Below are 18,672 nucleotides of genomic sequence, written 5' to 3' on the forward strand. Positions count from 1 at the left end.
TGTGTGTGTGTGTGTGTGTGTGTGTGTGTGTGTGTGTGTGTGTGTGTTAATATGTGTTTGTACATGGGTTGACAGGGCGAATAGCGGGGGCAGTGCACATACGCATGGAATCCTAAAGTTGATGTCCATTATCTTCTTCGATTGCTCTTTGTTTTTTTATTCATGGAGTTAGGGTCTCTCGCTGCAGCCAGAAATTACCAATTCTGACTAATCTCATTAGCCAGTCTATCGCAGGAACCCCCATCTTGGCCTTCCAAGTGCTGGGATTACAAGCAGCAGCCACACCTTCCTGATACCTCTGTATGTGCCGGGATTCGATTCCATTCCTTACGTTAGTTCCCGGCCACTGGTGGCTCCGCTGGGCTCCTCCGAGTAAAACCGTACTGTGGGGAGATGCTGTTCTTCAGTGGCTGTATCACCAGAATCCTTCCACTCCAGTTACATTCCCAGAGCAGGTCCAGTCCCAGGCAGTGGGACCACTAAGAAAAATACAGGCCTGGAAGACAGCTTAGTGCTAAAATGTTTGCCTGAGCTGGGACCTCATAAAAATCTGGGCTTGGTGATACATACTTGTAATCCCAGATCTACGGGGGCAGAGACCAAAGTATCCCTGAGATTCACTGGACAGTCAGCCTAGCAGGATCAGTCTTCTTGTGGTATCCTTCCTTGACCCCTCTGGCTCCTTCAATCCTTCTTCCCCATCTTCCACAACATTCTCTGAGCTCCACCCAATGTTTGGATGTGGGTCTCCGTATCTTTTTCTATTAGCTGCTGGGTGGAGCCTCTCAGAGGACCATTATGCTGGGCTCCTGTCTGCAAGTACAGCAGAGTATCATTAATAGTCAGGGGTGGGCTCCCTGTAATGACATGGATCTCAAGTTGGACCAGTCACTGGTTGGCCATTTCCTCAATCTCTGCTCCTTCTTTATCACTGCTCATCTTGTAGGGAGGACAAATTGTGAGTCAAAGGTTTTCTGGCTGGGTTGGTGCCCCCTCCCTCCATCTGGAAGTCTTTCCTGGTTACAGGAAGTGACCCTTTCAGGTGCCATATAGCCTATTTCCAGGAGTCTTATCTAGGGTCACCCTCATAGGTTCCTGGGAGCTTTCCTTGCCCTTGGTTTCTAGTTCATCTTAGAGATGGTCCCCTACCAATCCCAGTTCTTTCTCCCGACATCCCTACACTTGATCCCTCCTGTTCCCCTCCCCACCCCTTCTCCTACTCAGTTCCCTCCACCCCCAGTGACTATTTTATTTCTCCTCCTCAATAAGATTCAAGCATCCTCCCTTAGGTCCTCCTTATTACTCAGCTTCTTTGGGTCTGTAGATTGTAACATAGTTATCATGTACTTCATGGCTAGTATCCACTTGGTAAGTAAGAACATACGATGCATGTCATTCCGGGTCAGTTACTTCACTCAGGATGATATTTTATAGTTCCATCCACTTGCCTGCAAATCTCATGGTGTCCTTTTTTTTTAATTGCTGGGTAGTAGTCCATTTTGTAAATGTGCCACATTTTCTTTATCCATTCTTTGTTTGAAGGACATCTGGGTTGTTCCAGTTTCTGCCTATTACAAATAAAGCTGCTTATGAACATAGTTGAACAAGTGTCCTTGTGGTATGGTAGAACATCTTTTGGATATATGCCTAGGAGTGGTATAGCTGGATCTTGAGGTAGAACTAGTCCCAATTTTCTGAGAAACCACCAAAGAGGTTGTACAAGTTTGCACTCCCACCAGCAATGGAGGAGTGTTCCCCTAGCCCTACATCCTCGCCAGTATGCACTGTCACTTGAGTGTTTGATCTTAGCCATTCTGACAGGTGTAAGATGGAATCTCAGAGTCATTTTGATTTGCATTTCCCTAATGACTGAGGGCACTGAACATTTCTTTAAGTGCTTCTCAGCTGTTCTAATAATTCTCTGTTTAGCTCTGTACCCCATTCTTAATTGTGTTATTTGGTTTGTTGATATCTCATTTCTTGAGTTCTTTATATATTTTGGATATCATCCTTCTGTAGGATGTAGGGTTGGTGAAGATCTTTTCACATTCCATAGGCTGTTGTTTTGTCCTATTGACAGTGTCCTTTGCCTTGTAAAAAGCTTTTCAGTTTCATGAGGTCCCGTTTATTTATTGTTGATCTAGTACCTGAACTGTTGGTGTTCTGTTTGGGAAGCTGTCTCCTGTGTCAATGCATTCAAGGTTATTCCATACTTTCTCTTTATCGGATTTAATGTATCCAGCTTTATGTTGAGGTTTTTTTTTTATCCACTTGGACTTAATTTTTGTGCAAGTTGGTAAATATATATCAATTTGCATTTTCCTACATGTAGACATCCTGTTAGATCAGCACCATTTAAGATACTATTTTTTTTCCAGTGTATGCTTTTGGCTTCTTTGTCAAAAATCAAGTGTTCATAGGTGTATTAATTTATTTCTGGGTCTTTAATTTGATTCCATTGATTGACTTGTCTGTTTTGTGCCAATACCATGTAGTTTTTATTACTGTTGCTCTGTGGTACAGCTTGAAATCAGGGATGGTGATACCTCCAGAAGATCTTTTATTGTACAGGATTTATTGTACTTTAGCTATCCTGGGTTTGTTTTGTTTTGTTTTGTTTTTCCATATGAAGTTGAGTGTTTCGCTTTTAAGGTCTATAAAGGTGTTAGAATTTTTATGGGAATTGCAATCTATAGATTATATTTGATAAGATGACAATTTTTACTATGCTAGTCCTACTGATTCATGAGCACGAGCATATTTTCTTTCTTCAAAGACTTGAATTTCTTGTCATACAGGTCTTTCACTTGCTTGGTTAGAGTTACACCAACATATTTTCTATTACTTGTGGCTACTGTGAAGAGCTTTGTTTCCCTGATTTCTTTCTCAGCGCACTTGTCATTTATATAAAGAGGGCTACTGATATTTCGCAGTTAATTTTATATCCAGAAACTTTGCTGAAGGTGTTTATCAGTATAGGAGTTCTCTTGTAAAGGGTTTTTTTTTTTTGAAAATCACTTATGTATACTATCATATCATCTGCAAATAGTGATAACTTTGATTTCTTTCTTTTCAGTTTATATCCCCTTGATGTCCTTTAGTTGTCTTATTTATCTAGCTAGAATTTCACATACTATATTGAATAGATATGGAGAAAGTAGAAAGCCTTGGCTTGTCCCTGATTTTAGTGGAATTGCTTTGAATTTCTCTCCATTATTTTGATGTTGGGTGTCATCTTATTGTATATTGCCTTTATTATGTTTAGGTATGTCCCTTGTATACCTGATCTCTCTAAGACTTTTAGCATGAAGGGGTGTTAGATTTTGTCAAATGCATTTTCATAATCTAATGAGATGATCATGTGGGGTTTTTTCTTTCATTTTGTTTACATGGTGAATTACATTGACAGATTTTCATATGCTGAACCATCCCTGCATCCCTGGAATGAAGCCTACTTGATCATGGTGGATGATTGTTTTGATGTGTTCTTGGATTTGGTTTGCAAGTATTTTATTGAGGATTTTTGCATCAATGATCATAAGGGAAATTGGTCTGAAATTCTCTTGCTGGGTCTTTGTGTGGTTTAGGTAGCAAAGTGGCTGTAGCTTCATAGAATAAGTTTGGCAATGTTCCTTCTGTTTCTATTTTGTAGAATAGTTTGAAGAAAAATAGTATTAGCTCCTCTTTGAAAGTCCAGTAGAATTCTTCACTAAAACCATCTGTCCCTGGGCTTTGGGAGGCGGGCTTTTATTGACTACTCCTATTTCCTTAGCGATTATAGGTCTATTTAAATTGTTCACCTGCTCTTTATTTAACATTGGTAAGTGGTATTTATCAAGAAAATAGTCAATTTCATTTAGATTTTCTAATTTTGTGGAATACAAAGTTTTGACGTAAGACCTAGTGATTCTTTGGATTTCATCAGTATCTGTTGTTATATCCCATTTTTATTTCTGATTCTGTTAATTTGGATATTATCTCTCTACCTTTTGGTCAGTTTGGCTAAGAGTTAGTCTATCTTGTTGATTTCTTAGCGAGCCATTTCTTGGATTCACTGTTTCTTTGTATTGTTCTCTTTGTTTCTAAGTTATTGATCTCATGCCTGAGTTTGATTATGTCCTGCCATCTAGTCCCTTTGGGTGTGCTTGCTTCTTTTTGTTCCACAGCTTTCAGAGGTGCTGTTAATTTTCTTGTATGAGCTCTCTCCAATTTATTTATAAAGACACTTGGGCTATGAACTCTCCTCTTAACACTGATTTCATTATGTTGCATAAGTTTGATTATGTTGTGCCTTAATTTTCATTGAATTCTAGAAAGTTTTTATTTATTTCTTCCCTGACCCAGTGGTTATTGAGTAAAGAGTTGTTCAGTTTTCATGAGTTTGTAGGCTTTCTGTTGTTTCTGTTGTTGTGGAAGTCCAGCTTTAATCCATGGTGGTCTGATAAGATGCAAGAGGTTAATTCATTTTTTAAAAAATCTTTTGAGACTCTCTTTGTGTTTAAGCATATGGTCAATTTTGAAGAAAGTTCTATGAGGTGTTGAGAAGGTATATTCTTTTGGGTCAAATGTTCTATAGATATATGTTAGGTCCAATTGATTCATAACATTGGTTAGTTTCATTATTTCTCTGTTTAGTTTCTGTCTTGATGACCTGTCCATTGGTGAGAGTCAGGTGTTGAAATCTCCTACTATTAATGTGTGGGGTTTGATGTGTGGTTTAAGCTTTACTAATGATTCTTTTAGAAACATGAGTACCCTTGCATTTGGGGCATAGATTTCAGAACTGAGATGTCTTCTTGGTTGGTTTTACCTTTGATGAGTATGAAGTATTCTTCCCTATCTCTTTTGATTAATTTTTGTTGAATGTCTGTTTTTATTAGATATTAGGATGGCTATTTTAGCCTGCTTCTTTGGTCTGTTTGCTTGGAAAATCTTTTTCCAGCTCTTTACTCTGAGGTAATGTCTATATAGACATTACTTTGTCTCTGAAGTGTGTCTCTTTTATGCAGCAGAATAGCTGTTTCACAACTATCCTGTTAGCCTGTGTCTTTTTTATTGGGGGATGGAATACATTGATGTTGAGAGATATTAATGACCAATGGTTGTTGATTCCTGTTATTTTGGCGTTTGTGGTTTGTATGTGTGGTACACACACGCGTGTACCCCACGTGCGTGTTTTCCTTCTTTTGGTTTTGCTGGTGTAGGGTTATTTATTTCCTGTGTTTTCCTGGGTGTAGTTAACCTCCTTGGGGTGTTTTCCTTCTGTAGAGCTGGATTTATGGATAGTTGTTTAAATATGGTTTTGTCTTGTAATATCTTGTTTTCTCCATCTATGCTGATTGAAAGTTTTCCTGGGTATAGTAATCTGAGCTGGCATCTGTGATCTCTTGGAGACTGCAAGACATCTGCCCAAGCCCTTCTGGCTTTTAGAGTCTCTATTGAAAAGTTGGAGACAATTCTGATAGGTCTGCCTTCATATGTTATTTAGCCTTTTCCCTTGCAGCTTTTAATATTCTTTCTTTGTTCTGTAGATTTGGTGTTTTGATTATTATGTGGTAGGAGGATTTTCTTTTCTGGTCTAATCTATTTGCTGCTCTGTAAGCTTCTTGTATGTTTACAGGGATCTCTTTCCTTGGGCTGGGGAAATTTTCCTCTATGATTTTTGTTGAAAATATTTGCTGGGCCTTGGTGCTGGGAAACTTCTCCTTCTTTTCCTATTATTTTTTAGGTTTGGTCTTTTCATCATGTCCCAGATATCCTAGATGTTTTGTGTCAGGAACGTTTTAGATTTACCATATTTTTGACCATTGTATCGATTTCTTCTATTATGTCTTCTATGCCTGAGATTCTCTCTTCCATCTCTTCTATTCTGTTGTTGATGCTTACATCTTCCCTAGGTTTTCCATCTCCAGGATTCCCTCAGTTTGTAGTGGTTTTTTTTTTTGGTTTTGATTTTGGTTTTGTTTTGGGGGGGTTGTTTATGTTTTTGCTTCTATTTCCATTTTCAGATCTTAAACTGTTTTATTCATTTCATTCACCTGTTTGACTATATTTTTAAGGGATTTATTCATTTCCTCTTTAAAGGCCTTTACCATCTTTTTAAGATTGGATTTAAAGTTATTTTCTTGTGCTTTGGCTGTGTTCGGATATCCAGGTCTTGCTGCAGGTAGCATATTGCCCTGTCTTTTGTTGATTGCATTTTTTATGTTGTCCCTGGTGCCAGTAGGCCACCAGGGATGCAGGCAGAGCTGTGGGCCAGGAAATGGAGGACAAGGGAGCCAGTGCAATTTAACACTGATGGGTATGCTTTAGGGGTATTTGGAAGGCAGGGGAAAAGGGGGTTTCCCTGGTAATCTCTGATGCCAGCAGGCCTCCAGGAATGCAGGCAAGGTTTCGGGCTAGAAATGGAGTGCAGGGGACAGGGTGCAGTTTATGCTGCTGGGTGTGCGTAAGGGAACCTGGTGGGCAGGGGACCTGAGGTGAAGTCCTACTTGGTTGTTGGCAGTACTGGTTGTCCCTGGTTCAGGCGGGCCTACGAGAATGCAGGCAGAGCCATGGGATAGACAATGGAAAACCCATGGGAAACCTTCCCTTTGCTCTCCTTTGTATCTTATTGTCATATGCCTCATGGATCTTTCTAGACCTTTTGACACATTTTTTTTTTATTTGGTTCCTTTATTCTACACACTGCTCTTCAATCGCTTGCCAGTACACTCTTCCACGGCTAACTAAAGCATTTAGTCTTCATTTCCATTTGGAGGGACCTCCTTCACTTCCTGTCAGTGCCTGGACTTTGGTTTCATGGCATTTATTTTGGAGCACAGTGGGTATGAAGAATCTGACAAACAAACAAGCTTTCTCTCTGTACAGAATAGCTGATCCAGGCTGAAATAACCTTCTTGTTCTCTCCACAGATGAGCGACTGTTTCAGAGGTGTGGTGTTTGATGGCCTGGAAACACTCTTTTCACGGAATTTGACCTCTACCCTCCTCTGCCTGCTAAAGGCCATCGGCAGCCGGGAGCACATATATGTCCTCAACATGGCTCAGGATTATATGGCCATGAAAGCCCAGGAGAAAATAAAAAAGGAGCAAGAAGGCAAGGCCGCTGACCTTTTAAAACCCAATTGGGCTTTCCCTTGCCACTGAGGTCTTGTGATTTTCAACCTGTTTCCCTGGTATAATAATCCAATGGGTTTAAACATCACACTTGTTACATAGTCACACTGGCGTCTTGTTGGCACCTTACCTCTACCCTGGGAAATGACTGGGGCACTTATTTCTAATTATAGTCAAGCTAAGCAGAACACCCTGTGGCGACATCCTGGGATGCTTTTTTATGTCATTCCTCTAAACTAATGGGACTATTTTTCACACTTCAGGTCATTTCATCCTCACCCAGGAAGATTATTGTCCCCATTTTCCAGATAAAGAGAATTAATCCCCCAAGATAGCAAAAGTCTTCTCAAGCCCACATGATAGCCAAATGTGATGTCACTCAGTAGGTGTGGGCAGGTGTGTACACTCGAGGCCAGCCTGGTCTGCACAGCGAGGCTACAAGTTCTTGTATATACAAGTTCTGAATCGTATATTCAGAACTGTCCAAAGAGCAGAACACACACACACACACACACACTGTAAATAAATTAGTGTAATTTTTAAAAGAAAAAAAAAAGACACAACAACATAAAAATAATTTTACTCCAATTGTTAATAATTTAGTCAGAAGCAGACCAGTAAAGCATGGCGTGTGGAGGAGGAATTTGGTACTGCTGCCAACACTGTCCCCAGGAGGCTGAGCCCTGCCTCTAAGAAGCCTCAGTTCTGGCTACCCTATTGTCCTTCAACTGGGCTTTCCTCTCCTTACAATTTAAAGTAAGGGAATATTTAAAGCAGACTTCATTCATGAAGAGGACTCAAAGTCTGCTTCCTAATATTCTCACCAAGAACAAGGACCAGAATTCCTTTGAAGTATTTCAACCTTCTACTTCTTAGTTACCTAGAACACTTTTCTACAATGATCAGTTTGAAAGAAATGGCTTCTTTTTTTTTTTTTCTTGATGGTCTCTGGGCTGGGTCTGTTTCTCTGATCTGACACAGAATCAGTGTCTTGTGAACACAAGCTTGTGGTCTTCTTGCTAAATTTTGGCCTGGTGGGAAGGGCATACTCCCTCAGGACTCATTTGACAGGCCACTAATCCCATTCAAGAGGGCCCCATCCTTATGACCTGTTCATCTCCTCAGACCCTGAATCTTAACACTATCATAGTAAGGATTAACTTTCTACCTGTGAATTTAGGGAGACACAAACATTAATGCCACAGAAATTATAAATTTGATGACTTGAAACAACATGGACTTGTTGTGTTACAGTTCTGGGGTCATAGGTCTTGAAGTCTAGGTGTTAACAGTGCTGTGGACCTTTAGAAGCTGTGGTGGGAAGAAGCCCTCTCCTTGCCTTTCATAGCTTTTGGAAGCGACCTGAATTTCTTGACACATGTCCCTTCCTTGCAGCTTTTATCCTAGAACCTCTGCTTCTTTTGTCACACCTCTCTACTTCTGCTGTGAACCCTCTCCTCTGACTCTCCTGCATCCTTCTTACAAGGAACCTCTTGACAGGACTCTGTCACCCAGATAACCCAAGGTCCTAATGCAATCACATCTGCAAAAGTCCTTCTGCCATGGAAAGCCCTGCATTCTACAGTTTAAGGATTAAGTCATGAGCCTGGAACTACCACTCAGCCAACCACAGGTGGAACCCAAAATTGGCACCATAGAGATAAAGGAAGACCAGCAGGGACTGGGGTCATCATCTGCCCTCCTATCACTTCCTGCTGTCTCCATGTGGGCAAAAACTGGTAAGGCCTTGCCATGCCCTTCTCTCTGTTCACCCTGCAGAGCTCAAACACAGGGAGGCTATGATGAAGGAGAAGGAGCGTCTCCGATCATTAGATGAGGAAGAATATGATGCCCTAACACCAGAAGAGAAACTCGCATTTGACCGTGAGGTTCGGCAGACACTCCGGGAGAGAAAGAAGAGGTGGGACTAATGGCTGGCCAGAGCAACACTGTTCCCTGAGGAGGGGCTCATGAGGAGACCAGTGTCAGCTCTGAGTCATCTTCCAGAAAAACAGTAGCCACCACAGAAGACATGGAGGGTGGGAAAACCCATTTGGCTACTCCAGGGACCAGGCTACTGTGAACTTTTGGAGTATCTCCTATTATCCTCTGCTCCCTTCCTGCTAGGGCAGTTGAGACTTCCATGATGCTGCAGGAAACGTCTATGATTCCGTAGCTAGTTCTCAGGAAGGACTTCCTATCCCTGTGTTCTCCTAGCGTACCTTCATCTTTTCACCTGCATAGGACAAATGTCTGTTCATCAAGAGGCATATCATATTCAGGTCCCACTGGCTGCCCTAGCAAATGAATCCTGGGTGGGACTCGTTGGCCTCCATGGGTAGGAGTCTGCAGCTTGTGACCTAGGAGCCACTGTTGACACTTTAGGTCAACTTGATGAACAGACATTTCATTTAGTGGCCTAACTAGTCTCCCACGTCTTAAGCCCACATCTGGCTGCCTCTATATGATCCTCAGCCTGAGCAGTTCCGTGGAGACTGAAGCTCAGTCAACAAGTACAGCTACTTGGTGCTTAGCACTCCGGAAAGCCGGGGCTGCAAGCTCAGGCTGTCTACCTCACAAACAGCCTTTCCACCTTCAGCCATCACAGACCGAGGCAGTGCCATGACCTGTGTACCCTTGGGCTTTCCAATGTTGAGGGTTCAGAGCCATGGTATTCAGCTAGGATATAAGCCGACTTTCTCCCCTCCCTCGCCTCCAGGCTCCTCTCTCGGGCTCTGAAAGGGGTTGTATGTCTCCTGTCTCCCCCACAGCTTACCTTCATCTTTTCCCCTGCACAGGAGAAATGTTTGTTCAGGAGGCATAACAAGCTTGGCTTCGGCACCCCAGGAAACACTCCCTTATCATCAAGGCTGCAGTGCCTGCTGCCTTCATGCATTCACTTCAGAGTGCACATTTGATCCCCAAAGCTCATCATCGAGCTGTTTGTGACACACACACACACACACACACACACACACACAGCACATCATGAAGAATGTAGACACAGCCTCAGTGAGCAGTGAGTCACAGCAGCCAGGAGCAACTACAGATCCGTAGAGATGAAAAGAGCTGGGTTAATCAGAGTTTCCTAAGCTTTGTGTTCTTGGGTCCTTCTTGCCCAAGAAATGTTTAAGGCCAGGCATAGCGGTACATGGCATCAATACCAGCACTTAGGAGGCAGAGGCAGGTGGATCTCTGCGTTCAAGGCCAGCCTGGTCCATGAGTTCCAGGACAGCCAGAGCTACACAAAGAAACCCTGCCTTGAAAAAAATAATAAATTTAATTAATCAATTAATCTATTAAAATTAGAAATACAAAAAAAGAAGAAAAGAAAGGTTTACATGACCTCAAGGAATATAGGTAAATTGACATGCAACCCAAACATTTTCTGTTGTCAGACTAAAATCTATTTTAAAACAATTCTTTGGTATACATATAATTTCACTACTTATTAAATACAGAAGTAAATTTGCATACTAATGAGGTGAATATACGTTTTCTTTAGAAACATGGCCTCACTGTGAAGACCAGGCTGGCCTCAAACTCAAAGCTCACAGAGCTCGCCTTGCCTGTTCCTCCCAAGCGCTCAGGTTAATGGTGTGTGCCACCACAACCAGCTGCTCCTTTATTTATATGTAAAGAATTAAATCTTTAATACTGAAGGACAGAGAGTATCTTCAGCACTTTTCAGAATTGATTGATACTTTTATTTTATCATCATAAATGTTGGGAAAACTCACATAAAGATGCAGTACAAAAATATCAGAGTCTTTTTTTAATTTTTTAAATCTGGAAATTCTGCCTAATCTCAAGCCAGAATTTATTTCAGGATTTATTTTTATTTTTAAATGAAACTCAAGTCAGAAATCAAACAGCCGTTTTTAGAATCAAACATTCTAATGCAGTGATATACTAATTTGATACGTCCCTGCTAACACATGACCAGGAAAATATTTGAAGTCTTTCTTTTCCACAATTAAGCTATTCTGTTTATATAAAAGCAGAAAACTACATGCAGTAAAAACCCTGAATTCACAACATCCAGCAGTCTCGAATCTGAGCCAAAGTGTGTCAAGCAGTGTTCATTGGCTTTGCATGCATAGTATGACGGTAACCAAAGCTATGTGGGGCATGATGACATACACCTTTAATTCCAGCACTCTGGAGGTTGATCCAGAACTCACAGGCAGATCCCTGTGAGTTCCAAGCTAGCCTAGTCTACATGGTTTGGTATTTTATTTTTAATTAATTTTTGGCTATTGCATATCCAGTAACTTTTTACTATTGGCATTTTTTTTTCACAACCCCGCATTCAGTTACATAATCCCATCCCAAGATGTGATCTTCAGCTTAAAAAGCTGTGGCTTTAGATGTTTTCAGAAGTGCCATCTCCTCACTTCTTTACATGTGGCGCCTGCTTTGATGCTTCTGTGCTGTAAGCAGCAAGGGCAGGCGTGGCTGAATGCACAGAACAAGGGAAAGAAAAACAGGAGAGCTCTGAGGCAGCTGTGATATTCAAAACATACCATTCCTTCATGCCTGAACATCGGATATGTGAGTGTAGGCGAGTGGGCTACACCGAAGCTGATACCATAGCAATAGCAGTCTTTGAACATTCTTTCTCAATGATCAAGCTTATTTCCAGCCTTTCTCTGTCTCTCCCATGAAAAGAGTCAAAAACAGAAATAAGTTAAAACAGATAAGTTAGCAAAAATCTAATTGTATTTAATTCATCAGATTTACTGAATGGCCTTTCAAAAATAGTTGTGACCCCCTTTTCCCATTATTTCTTTATTCATTCATTCCCTGTCTTCCTCCCTCCCTCCCTCTCCCCCTCCTTCCCTCTTTTCCTTCCTATTCTCCTTCTTTCCAAGAAAGCTCTGTCCAGGGTCCCTCCTCCCTGAAGCCCTGACTAGGCAGGTGGAACAGGGGGCCCTAAACTCTGTTTTCTGTCTCTGGCTTGATGCAGGGAGCTGGAAAGGTTGGCCAGGGAGATGCATGAGAAGAAGCTGCAACAGGAGCTGGAAAGGCAAAAGGAGGAGGATGAGCTGAAACGGAAGATCAAAAAGCCTAAACAGGGCCCGGTGAAGGAGGAGCCGTCCCTAAAGAAAGCACAAACAGCCACGAACAAGCAGGTAACAGCCCCTACAGGCTCCTTAATGAGAGGCCACCACTATAACCTGCAAAGCAGCCCATGACTAACCATGTTTGGGGCAGAAAAAAAAATTTTTTTTAAAGTCCACTGCTTTTGCACACTGACTATATGAAGGTGCTGAGTTTACACTTCACCTGATCATGGAGCTGGCATCCGAAAGCGCACAGAAGGACAGTGGTGCCCACCTGTGGGGTACAGATGAAGCCAGAACCCTGTTCTATAACGTATTGCAGTCTTTGTTCTTTCCTTTGCCTGCTACAGGACCCCGGATGGTGCTAAATAAGTTAGGGTTAGAGACTTGCCTCCAGGGGCATCACCAGGCTCTCCCCGGGGCCATGGTTTCTGACCATATTTACAGCACCTGGTATGAATTCTGTCCTGTGGAGCAGACCTCAGATCCAGCCAGGCGAATGTGTGGCTACTCCCGTAAACAGTCTTGCCACTACTGCTCGTGTTGGATAAATTTTGCCCAGCAGGTCATCGGTAGCATGCAATCCAATGCTGGTTAAGATCACTGATGTCCTTTCCTCCCCCGCCCCCTTTCTGGCACTTCAAAGCTAATCAGTATGGAGAGAGTCTCCTGATCAGTTCAAGTTTGATTTCTCTATGTCTAGCTAAATATTTAAGGGCAAGCTTTGTCTACATCACCTGAGCTTAGCACAAGACACATTTGACCGTATTCCTTGGGAAAACTTCTTGGGACCCTTCTTGATTATTATAGTCACCTGGTCTGGAAATGCTAGCTCGAGGAAAACCAGCTGAGACTAGATCGATCCTCTGGAGATATGGTGTGGGGGTCGGGAGTGCCAGATGATGGAGAAGATTTTTGAGAACCACCGAAGCTAGTTGTGTTTCCCCAACTAGCACTGTGTTTCTCTTGTTCTTTCATAATTAAAATTTCCAAAATGTTTCCCTACTCTCAGGCTCTGCTTGCTCAGTTCCCATTCATGCTTCAACCCACCTCAGTTTCCATCACACCCTTTGATCAAAATCTCAAACAGTCTCCTCCTGTCGATTTCAGACAACCACATGTTTGACTTGATTGGTCTCTTTGTGGTGTCATTTTTACACATTGCACCAACTTTTGAACTCTTCTCTCAGTGTACCAGCCCCACTTCCCCTGGCACACTCTCTCCTCCCTCCCCCTCCCCCTTGCCACCTTCTTTTCTCCTCTCTCCCCCTCTCCCCCCTCTTTTCCCTCCTCCCACCTCTCTCTTTCCTTTCTGGCCCTAACTCTGTCCTTAGTCATCACACACTTTTTCAGCCTCAACCTCTTCTCTTCCCAGTGGCAATTTTATCCTATCTGTCACGCTCCCCCCAAAGCCTCACATGTGAAGGCATTGTTGCCAGCTGATGTTCTCCTGTGAAATAACAAATCATGAAAATACTCCTTCATCGATGGAGTACTCCACTGAAGAATTCATAGCTAGATGGACTTAGAGGAAGTGGGGCATTGAGGGAGTGCCTTTGAAGGGTACAGCTTGTCCCAGACCTTCCCACTGTTCCTTTCTCTCCACTTCCTGGACACTGTTTTTCTTTAAAGGTGGCCATTTTAACATTTTTGAAGTTATTAGCATAAAGTAATTCATGGTGTTTCTTCCTTACTATCTTTTTAATGGATTCTAACTCTGCAGTCATGTCCTCATTACCATCCTACATGTTATTTATTGATTATTCCGGTCTTCATTATTTTTTTAATTTTGTTAGAGGTTTTTCATCTTAGGAACGTAGGTGCAGCTCAGTTTATAGAGTGCTTGTCTGCCATGTTCAATCCCCAGCACCTCATAAAAGCAGGCATGGAGGCACACGCTTGTAATCCCAGCACTCAGGAGGTGGAGTCAGGAGGATCAGAAGCTCACGTTTTCCTTTGCTACATTGGAAGTTCAAGACCAGCCTGCTTACATTAGGCTCTGTCTCCAGAAATGTTTGTTATTTCCGTTTCCTTTTCAAATAAACAACTGTTGCCTTTGTGACTCCTTTCCACCATGTGTTTGCTTTCTGATTAGATTTTCTTCCTACCTTTTCAAAATTTCTTCCTTTTTACTTTATGTTTTTCTTCGATTTCTCTTCATATCTTCTTATGGTAGATATTAATTTCATTCATTTTTATTTTCTAATTTATGAAGGGCTATGAGCATGTTTACAAGCATTGTTTCAGCCATAACCTTGCATTGTTGGCATGCAGGGTTGGCACTACTGTCCTCTTCCCAAGCCTTCTGACACTCTTTATAGCTGTTTAACTCATAAATTGTTTCAAAGCGTATTGTCCAACTTCCAAATGAATGGCTTCCTTGATGAGATCTTCTCTCAAATTCCTGGCTCCAGAGATCATGTCCCGTGTCGCATTGATCCTTTGCACTTTCTGGGCTCTGTCATATAGTGTCCTATGTGAATAGTTTTTATAAATACCCACAGGTATAGAATAGTGTACATATTTTCTTCCTGTGTCCGTTGCCTCAAGTTCATTCTCCACATCCCCAAAGCCTTCCATATCTTCTGTAACCTTTTGTCAGCCTCTATGCTGAGTTTCTATAGTCTCCGACTGAAAGTACCCCCTCTCAACTTGGTTCCACCTTCCATATTAGCTCCAGTATCTCCACATGGTTCTCCTCCTGCCTGGGGAGGAGGGGCTGTTTCCCACCAGCCCACAAAGGCAGAAGGGGCAGGAAACAAGGAGCAGAGCTTGGAAGGCCGGTGAGCACGACGAAGATCATGTACTCCGGGAACCACTTCAGAAAGCTAGCTCAACTTTAATCTCGGAGAACAAAGGCTATATACCCCTTGGGGTTTGGTTGAGGGCATGCCAGGGATAGGTGTACCCAATCAGTTAAAACTAGGCACTTCAAGGATGCTTGATTTACATTAAATAGCATGCTCCTATCATATGAACGGAAACACAGTACCTAGTTATCCTATAGGCACAGGGAGGGGAGAGCTAGCAGGAAGCTGTGTGAAAGGCCATATATCAAATGTGGTCTCCAGATGAAGTCAGGCAGAGAGCAGGAGGCCATGCTAGAGAGGAGTCCTGCATCTTAATGCTGAGCTATGAATAGCTATCCAGACTGGGAGGACTACAACCTCAAAAGAGCAGGGTCCTTCAACATTTCCACAGTGGCTTGGCAGGCCGAGACCTCTTCTCACACAAGCTGAAGTGGGACCCTGGAATTCTTACTCATAAGGCAGCTCTGACAAGTGTTTTGGTATGGCCACCTTGTTGGGCCTTGTTCAAGAGGAAGAAATAGAATAAGAAGCACTATGAGGTGAGCAGGAAAGGCAGCCCTGAGTCACTCAAGACTCCATGCCAGCAGCAGGGAAGGAGAACACTGCACTATACTGCAGGCAGTGATCATGAGATTGGACTGAATTTACCATCCCCTAGGAATATACCCCCACCCCAAAGTGATGGGACCACCTAAGGATTTCATCTAAGCAAAGAGGAAAAAAAAAAAAAAAAAAAAAGAAGAAAAACCAGAGCCCACAAAATATATATGAAAGTACAGTAAGAAAAAGAGGTGAGGGTTGGTTGCTGTATGCCAAGTTCATTCATTGAATAAATACATATTTTTTAAAGCCAAAGTATGATCAGATACTAAGCTCCCATTTTCCCCCAGTAATACAGTGCAGAGCTTTAATAACTTCATGCTGAGAGAACCCTTGCCCCACAAGAGGCACTGTTCTAAGGCCATCATATGAATATGCACACTAGGTCGTTAACAGTCCTTCAATTACTTATGACTGTTCCCCCTATGCAGAGAGAGGACTAAGTTTATCTGCAGGGCCGCTTTAAGCTGTAATACTGCTGGGCTTGAGCCATCCCTTTCTCTGACCTCTCCCGGGACACCTAAAAGCATATGCAGGAAGCTGCATTTGGCTGGCGTTTCCCTACTGGTCCTTCTGATCAGCAGCCCTAGAGCAGGAGTACCGTTAAAGTGACTGGACACCCATCTCAAAGTTCATGAGGCAGGGACAACGTAAAACCGCGGGGCAGAAGTTTCCATGAAGCTAACCACTATACATGCAAAGTGGTCCCCAAACTTGCTGTGCCTAAGAAGGCACCTGAATCCTAGGTAGCCTGGTGAAACAAGACATGCCCTTGCTGCCCTGCATGCAATTTTACTTGTTTTTAATAAGCCATTTGGTGCATAATGTGTATGTTTTGCCTTCCAGGCTCCCACGGGTGCTAAGTTAGACATGAAGGTGGACTCGATAGAAAGGAAAGTCTCCATCAGAGATCAGCCAGCACTTGACGAAACCACCAAGAAAAAGAAAACCACCGACCAACCGCCGCTTGGATTTCCTGTTACCCAGGACCAAGATGATAGTGAAGGAGACCTGAAGGATGCTGACAAAATAATGGCACAAAGGTTTAAAGTCTATGACCAGAGTCTGAAGGATATCCAAAACATCCTCACATATTGGGACCGCAAGCAAGGGATCCAGATGCCCCACACAGGCATGGAAGATTTAGCTCATGAGCCTGATGACCAGCGCCAGGCTCCCTCTGGCGGCGGTGGAGGAGGAGGAGGTGGTGGGCGCAGGGGCCGCAAGGACAGGGAAAGGGAGCGCTTGGAGAAGGAGAGGGCCGAGAAGGAGCGCCTGGAAAGGGAGAAGGCTGAGAGGGAGCGCCTGGAGAAGCTGCGGGCCATGGAGGAGCGGAGTGACCTGGAAGTAGAGGGGGAAGAGGAGCAGCATGAGGGGAAGAAGGATCTGGGGGTGCCCTTTATCAGCATCCAGACTCCAGACTTTGAAGGCGTAAGCTGGAAGCAGGCCCTGGAGAGCGACAGGCTTCCCAAAGAAGATCAGGTACAACTGCTTCTGTGCAGTAAAACCACAGATGAGGCCTAGGGACTGTGCTAACTACCATAAACATGTTTCTTTCTATTGAAAATCCACATCCCCTTTGATTAATCTCTGATGCCTCCTTGGATATAGGACAACAATGGCTAAAGGGACATTTTTGAACCATAGACAGTTCCACCAGCTTATTCCGTCTATCTGGACTCATTAAAAGCCATCTGTACAGTTGATCTTTAATATTGCCAACACTAGTACCGGGGGAATAAGAGATGTGCTTTGGAGGCAATCAAGAGACTTCTCTGTTCCAAAATTTCTTTCCCACTAGCTTTCCTTTGGGTTGGGAATTAATCTTTTAGGTAGCCTTTCACTACTACCAACAGAAGTACAACCTCAACTGATGACTTAGGGGGAGGAGGAGATAGATAGATAGATAGATAGATAGATAGATAGATAGATAGATAGATAGATGCTATATCATATATATGTGTGTGTATATATGATTAGAAAGTAAAATTGTAGGCTGAAGGTCACAGAGTCTTTGAGCAACCACTTACCTCAGCCTTAGGAAGCTGAAGGCAAACACCAAGTTACGATGGCCATGGCCATGTTCCAATAACCTTTACTTACAAAAGCAAACAGCAGCCCAAATTTCTCAGAGAGTGGGTGGGGCCTTGGTCTGCTGACCTCTGGTTCATCAGTGATGAGGTAGAATCTTTAGAACAGATGAGAGCCCTAGAGCGGTGATTGGCAGGTAAGAGCTGGAGGAGGGTGAACACCACCCTTTATGAAGGTGACTTTTTGTGAGTGTCCTCACAGCCTTACCACTGTGGGCCCAGAGTGTGGCTAAAGAATATACAATACCCCCTCAATTCAACACACAGTTTTGTTTCAGGTGGAGCTTAGGTAAAGGGCTAGTGGGAACGGGGACTCAAGAAATGCTTTCCTTTCTGCTGAGAACATCTTAAGTACCCTCCACATTCCGACTCATAGGCTGGCTGGACTTTAACTTAATAACTGGTGTTAGGGACTTGTGGCATTCTCTGCGGACATTCTAAACCCTAGGAAGCAACTCGAGCTCCATGCCAGGATGCTCTGTGGTCCACAGGGAGGAATACACAAGTTACATGGAGGTCTTGACCTGGTAAACCTACCAGGCCACTTAGTCCACAGAACAGGCTATGGCCTTCACTAGTGTAATGAGTCTAGACACTGAGTGTGCATCCTGGTAAAGAACTTGCTGCCCAGGTCCCAGACCCTTACTTTGGAGATGACTCACACGGTGTAAGAAAGGCCAGAACCTTAGCTTTGATTTCTAGATTTTTTTCTTTGCTGTATATAACCTGGCCTCCTCCCAGCTTTTGTTTGTCTTTGGAAAGAAAGAACATTTAAAGAAAAAAAAAAAAAAACAAAAAAAAACGAACATGAAATATAAGAACGGATGAGCCAGGTCTCTGCTTCAGAGATCTGAACCTTAAGAGCTGGTCTGTTTAAACTAAACAGCCTTGTGGAGGATTAGGCAATCTGTGTATCAACCTGGTTCCTGCTTAATGGAGTCTTTGGTCATATTTGCAAAGACAGACAAATGGTCACAAGGAAGTGTGA

General features: G+C 42.9%; 1 protein-coding gene across 1 annotated transcript in view; it reads left to right on the plus strand.

The window, feature by feature from the left end:
* The window catches only part of Hydin (HYDIN axonemal central pair apparatus protein), a 352,204-nt gene that overhangs the window by 248,757 nt on the left and 84,775 nt on the right, over positions 1–18,672 (plus strand). Inside the window, exons 42-45 of the mRNA XM_055621008.1 lie at positions 6,915–7,098; positions 8,898–9,039; positions 12,088–12,253; positions 16,441–17,076. Coding sequence (XP_055476983.1) covers positions 6,915–7,098; positions 8,898–9,039; positions 12,088–12,253; positions 16,441–17,076 — 1,128 coding nt within the window. The remainder of the gene's footprint in view (positions 1–6,914; positions 7,099–8,897; positions 9,040–12,087; positions 12,254–16,440; positions 17,077–18,672) is intronic.

Source organism: Psammomys obesus, unplaced genomic scaffold (assembly GCF_907164565.1).
Source record: "Psammomys obesus unplaced genomic scaffold, mPsaObe1.curated_primary_1811, whole genome shotgun sequence".
Lineage (NCBI taxonomy): Eukaryota > Metazoa > Chordata > Mammalia > Rodentia > Muridae > Psammomys > Psammomys obesus.